At 28.8% G+C, this 6,513-nt stretch overlaps 1 protein-coding gene across 4 annotated transcripts; it reads left to right on the forward strand.

Annotated features, from left to right (window-relative positions):
• The first annotated feature begins 2,839 nt into the window (after window positions 1-2,839).
• LOC115697940 (uncharacterized) lies at window positions 2,840-6,233 on the forward strand. Of its 4 annotated transcripts, none has more exons than XM_030625140.2 (6): window positions 2,840-3,010; window positions 3,209-3,339; window positions 4,620-4,869; window positions 5,235-5,322; window positions 5,771-5,837; window positions 5,920-6,233. In XM_030625140.2, exons 2-6 carry the CDS (start codon window positions 3,331-3,333, stop codon window positions 5,971-5,973), a joined length of 468 nt encoding a protein of 155 aa, XP_030481000.1. In that variant the 5' UTR covers window positions 2,840-3,010; window positions 3,209-3,330; the 3' UTR covers window positions 5,974-6,233. The 4 variants fall into 4 exon arrangements, with proteins under 4 accessions (XP_030481000.1, XP_030480985.1, XP_030480994.1 ...); XM_030625125.2 differs by having other exon boundaries at window positions 2,841-3,010; window positions 4,625-4,869; XM_030625134.2 differs by having other exon boundaries at window positions 2,848-3,115; window positions 4,625-4,869.
• Window positions 6,234-6,513: the final 280 nt, after the last annotated feature.

A 6,513-nucleotide genomic window follows, 5' to 3' on the forward strand; every position in this document is an offset into this window, starting at 1 on the left:
TTTGGTAAGAAGTAAAATATTTCTTCTGAAAATTAATTAATAATAAATGGAGTAATATATAATCTTATAAATAATTTTAAGTTTTTACCTACATTATTCATGTGAGACTCGAACATATTTTGCTAATAAAAATATGAGGAAAAAATAGATTTTTTTAATAAAAAAATTGAAGATAAAAATAATTAATTTGGAGAATTAAAAGGAGGTAATGAGAGTAAAAGTATTTAGAAGATGTTTTAAATGAAGAATTTAAAGAAAATAAAAATTGTCCAAAACATAGAATACATTTACATCATTTGTTGGAAGAAAGAATTATTCTTAAGGTGGCGTTCTATTAGAGGTAATGAAATGGAATAGAATAGAAATGAAATAATTTTCATTCTATTATTTTGTTTGGTTGCATTTAAAATTATTAGAATACTATTATGATGGAGTGACCTTTTTATTATTTTGGTGAAATGACTATTTTATTTTGAAATAAAAAAAAAAGATCATTCTACTACAAGATTTAAAAAAAATTAATAATTTTTTTCATGCATTTTAAATTTTATTCTATTCCTTTCTTATTCCAATTCCCATTCTTATTTATATTTCTATATTTTCATTCTTTCTAAATTTTTTAAAAAATCACTATTAGATTCATAAAAAAGAAAAATAATAATAAGACAATTAATGGAGTTGGGTGGGAGGGCGTCTCTTTCTATATTCATTAAGCATTATCCGATTATTTATTTATTGAAAAATGCATTATCTGATAATTCCGATGCTTGTTTTTCTCTCATGTCCCTTTCAAGAAATATCAAATCATCTCATCTCATCTGCCTACTGCCTTTATACAAACTTTTATGAAACCCCAAGTATCAAATGAGTGAGTATTACTATTAGTTTGATCACTTTGTTGTAATAGTAATTGTTAAGATAATAACAATAATAATAATAATAACTACTTGAGTTAGCTCAAGTGGCCATAAGTGGGTGTGTGTTGGAAGTCCTGGATTCGAGTCTCAAGTTAAATATGTTTGTAATATATAAACGCTTAAATAAAAAAAAAGATAATAATAATAATAATAATAATAATAATAATAATTCTTATTTCTTTGTATTTTTAGACTCATTTTCTTCAAAATTTATGGTTTGGCACCCACTAACTTAATTTCTTTTTCCTTTTTTGGCCCCTCTACATTTCAAGTCTAGCTTTGTTCCTTACACCATTTATATACAAATAAAATTATTTCTATATCCTTATTTGATACTATTCCATTGCTAATGAATTTATGTCATGTTTACTAGAGGGGAATGGGAATTAATTATATGTGATTGATTCCCATTCATTTGTTTACTAAATTTTGGAATGAGAGAAATTAGTGGGGTCCACACAAATTAAGGAGAAAACAAAGAGAAAGATTCTCACCCTATTTTCATAAGGAATACCTTTCTCTTTCCTTAATTTACTTTATATTAATTATATTTTTATTAATTAAAAATAAAAAAGGCAAATATGCCCTTCAAAAATATATAAATAAAAAATAATTACATGTTCTAACAATAGCAATTTAGTCAAATTAAGTCATTCCAATTACCTTTCCTGATTATGTAAACAAAATAAAATGATTATGGTTTCCTTTTCGGTCAGTTTAGTAAACAACAAAATAAAATATTGTTTCCGATTATTTTATATTTTAACCCGATTGATTTCTTCCATTGATTATTCTAATTCCAATTACAATTTAGTAAACGTGCCATTAAAATAAAAATATTTTTTTCATTCTCATTATTATTTCAAAAATACATCAAATATCACAATATCATTTTATAATTATTCCTATTGCAATATAATATCATTACTATTACCATTAGCATTCCCATTACATTGATGATTGTAGGTGGCATTTGGTTGGAGGTAATGAAATGGAATGGAATGGAAAAAAAAAACAATTTCATTCATTTGTTTGGTTGCATTTTAAAATATTGGAATGACATTCCAATGGAATGCTCTTTCCACCATTTTGGTGGAATGACTATTCCATTTAAAAAAAAAAAAAGAAATGACCATTCCAATGTAACAAGAAAAAAAATTTAATTATTTTTTTATTAATTTTTTTTATGCATTTTAAATTTTATTTCATTCCATTCTTATTCCTATTCCTATATTTTCATTCCTGCCTAAAAGTCACCTAAGTTCTTTCGCAAGAGAAAAAAAGATGTTTACTTTATAATCAATCATAAAAAAAAAAAAAAAAAAAAAAGGCTATGATTAGATTATTTTACTAAAAAATAATAGTGGAAATTACACATTCTATAAATTTTTATACAATTTGTGGAAAAATTATGTAATTTCTTTTTTATTAAATGGGAAAATTTCTAAAAAAAAATGAAAAATATCAGAAAAAATTATAAAGTAACTGTTTACCAAGAGAAGAAGAGTAATTGGTGACTCTCAGGTTACCTAGGTAATTCGTTACTATTTTTCCTATATTTTTCAATTTTTTTTTTTAAAAAAACCATAAAAATGAAAAATTTCCAAACTACCCAAAGTAAATTTTGAGCAAAAGAGAACTATAAATAATTTTATATAATAAGATAATTAGCACCACCTTATCATATTATTTCAAAAGCTTCATGTAATGCTTGCTTAGTATATACTATACACAATACACTCATTACTTATGATAATGATAATTTAATACTCTGAAAAGGGTAAGGTGGTTTCATTTTAATTTTGTTTGTTTATTTCATTTTGGTGAAGAAATCAAAGTTGGCATATCGTGTTGGAACAAATACTTACCTAACTTTGTTGTTTTTTTTGTTTATTTTGGTCACCTTCTTTTAATACCTGTTATCAAAAAAATAACAGTGGAAAAAGTTAGAGAGAGAGAGAGAGAGAGAGAGAAGGGTTTAGAAGGAAAAAAGAAAAGTTTGTTTGGCTGAATCAGGAACAAAAGGGCCTATAATTTTTCATTAGAAAATGTTATTCAAAATCTCATTTCAACTCAACCATGCTATATTCAAGGTCTCTGTCTATACTATTCTCTCACTATTTTCTTTACCCAGAAAATGTGCAGGAAAAAAAAATCATGGGAAATATTCCTAGTAATTTTTAGAGAACCATAAGAGGGTATTTGGGTTCTACTTCTTTTTATCCAGATTTTTTCTGGGTTTTTACTTTGGACTAATATTGTGTTTGTATTTTTGTATGTTGTATGTGCAGAACATTAGAGTGCCTCCCTGCTTTCTGGGTTTAGAATTTTACAACTGAAGGAAGTCTCTTGTTGAGCCTGTTTAAATGCAAATCTATAGATATATTCCTTCCTGGGTCTCTGACATTCTCGCATGCATGGGGTGAGTTGTATCGATTTCTTCATCCTTTTAAATATCTTAATTTGTTTGTATGGTCTAAAGATTTTAAAATTGTTTCCTGAAATTAGATCTCTAGGTAGAAGCAGAGTGCTGTGAGTTTTTGTATGTTTGGTTGCTGAGAAAGTAAAGTAATTTCATGAGAAAATATGCTTATTACTTTATATATGTATATTTTCAAATAAGATTTGTTTTCTGTTTTGGAACTAAAGTTGTTAGCTTTACTGAGATTTCCTTTTCTATTCTGTGTAGCTATTGAGGATTTTCTTGTTTGAGAATCTGAGATGAGTCAGGTGGCAATTAAAAAATATTTTCTTGTTTTCTTTCCCTGATTCCTTAAAGTTCTGGGGAACCAAACAGGCTTTGAGGTTTATTAAACTTGGTTAGGAAGGTTCGTACTTGTGTTTACTTGTTTATTAAGCGAACTAGTATATTGAACAGTGCACATCTGGGGCTTTTCTTTCTTGCATTTTCCATTCTTTACTTCAAATCTTGGGCTTCAGTTCAGTTGGTCATAGCATTCATAGGGGTTTTCCTTTTGCATGGAACATCTATAGGAGCTATGTACTCAAAATGTTGTTTGTTGTCCCAAACCGAAAGATGCTTTGGAAAGAAAGATTGCTGCTCGTTTTTAGTGTTTTCTGGAGCTTGTTTTCAAGCTCTTATGCTCTTAATTGCGGAGAAGTTCAAGATTAAATGCAAGAAAGTTTTCAGTGTAAGGAGATAGAAACTAGATTATCCTGTTTCTAATTTTTATAGCAATTGCATAACAATTCTAGTGACCTTGGTCAGTTTAATGAGCCTTTTCGAATTAATGGAAGAGACCCAAGTTGGAACCCGGGTAATTCGTTTGGTCTCTTTGTTTGTTCTCCTAATCTTTTAGGAGAAATGGTGTATTTTTATATGGGAATTAGACTTCTGAATTTCCAAGCAATTTTCACTTGGTACTAATTAACTGCTGTTAGATTTTGTCTAAACTCCTTTGCAATGTGATGTGTCATTAATATACATGTTAGATTTTGTCAAGAGAAAAATAGAAAGAATGTGGAGGATATCAAAGCTTTTACAGTCATAAACTCTTTCTGGTTGCATTTTCATCAGCTTCTTGTATTATTTTCTTTTTATGTGTAAATTTTTTCTGTATGTCACAATCTTCAGCGGGTACCTTTAATTTCAGTCTGGTTACAATCTGTATCATGAGTTGGTTACTTGAGTTGATAAGTGGTGTTAATCAATATTTGTTGGTTGAACCTGATTTAAAACAGAGCAGAGGCTGTTTTGGATGCTTTACCAAACCTTCACTAATTATCGCGGTGGATGAGCCATCGAAGGGACTGACAATTCAAGGTAAAGCGGCAACAAAAGCTAGTTTTTCCGAGGATATTTGGAGCTCTAGCACTATAGAAATGGACAATAGCGGCTTCCACTCCCAGAGAAGTATCTCATTGGGCACTTCAAACCATGTTTCTGATCCTCATGCTACTTCGAGCAGTCCTCGCGAATTCGTAAACCATGGCAAGTTTCATACATACCAGACTACCAGTACCATCTTCCTTGAGTTTTTTTTTTTTTGGTCATTTACTCAAGTTTTAAGTTTATCTATTCACCAGTCTTCTTCTTTTTCTTCTGGTCTTTCCTTTCTACTTTGGTTTTGACTGTTGGCATAGTCAAACTATTTGAGTTTTCCTTGACTTCCATTTAGAAATCAATGCATAGGAGGCCTGTTCTAACTCTCTTTTTCTGATATTTCTTGGTCTAATTTCCATTCGTAGTCTTTGTTTTGTATGCTGTGAAGTAATAAATTCCATTGTCTATCTTATCTTCTCTGTATATGCACATATGAAACTAAGTATTCTAAGTAATGGAATGAATGGATTCAGGTCTCACTCTCTGGCATCAGACAAGGCAGCAATGGCTTGGAAACAAAAAGTCTCAGATAAGGACACAAAGCCCAGAGCCCAGGATAAGGTAAGAAAATCTTAAAATAGTTTTTGGGGTTCTCATAGAAGCAAGCAACAATAATATAGAAGCACTACTTGATTGATCCATTGAGATAATTGAGAAATAATAGAGATTGGTAGTGCAATACTTACCTACTAAGTCTTTTTTTTAGATTTCAGCCGATCAACTGATCAATAAAAATATATAATTGTGATGAGATGATATGTACTTACAGGGTTAGGGAGGAAAACTAGTTAGACTGGGCGTTCTCATTAAAGGCTTCTGTTAACTAAGAAAACCTATGTTTTTGCTTCAACTAGATTTTACATAAATGTTAATCCCATTAGCAATTGATCATCGATTATATTCATGAACTTATATTTTAATAAAAACGTTAATGTAAGCCCAAAATATAAATCTTACAAACACTTCTGAGCTTGTGGTTTGATATATATTTGGTTTGTTTGATTTGAAGTTGGAATGCCTCTTATGAGAGTCTACTTGGAACAAGCAAGCCTTTTCCAAAACCAATACCTCTTTCTGTAAGTTAATTATATATGCTGTTTTCTTCCAATATTATTGTTTGCTGGAGTTTTGTTTGTAAATGGTTTGTTTCTTGAACAGGAAATGATAGACTTCCTAGTTGATTTATGGGAGCAAGAGGGTTTGTATGACTGAGACTTGAAAGGAAGCAAAAAGCATAAAACACTTTGAATCTTATCATTCTTCATCCACATTATTATCTCTTTGATCATTTCAAAAAAAAAAAAAAAAACAAAGAGGTGAATGCAATGCAACTCTTGTACACAACATTCTTCTTCAACATAGTAGAATTGGGTGCAAGTAGAACTTTTTATACCAAAATTGAAACATTCAAATGTGTAATAAATTTAGAAAACATCTATTTAGTAGTATTTGAGTGACTATGGATTAACAAAGCATGAGTTCCTTATCAAATGGGCCACGGTGGCAAATAGGGACTCTTAGCAGAATTGTGAATTTTGGGCTTTTTATTTATATATATTTAAAAGTGATAGTTACATATAATATTGATTTTGTAAAAAAATTTCTAAGTTTTTTTTTTATATATATTTTTATGGTATTTTATAACAACACAAAAAATAAATAAAAAGAACAAGAAAATAATATTAAAATAATATTAAAACGATATAAAAAAACAATATATAAATAATAAAAAATTGATAATAAAATAATAAA

Source organism: Cannabis sativa, chromosome X, assembly GCF_029168945.1.
Source record: "Cannabis sativa cultivar Pink pepper isolate KNU-18-1 chromosome X, ASM2916894v1, whole genome shotgun sequence".
NCBI lineage: Eukaryota > Viridiplantae > Streptophyta > Magnoliopsida > Rosales > Cannabaceae > Cannabis > Cannabis sativa.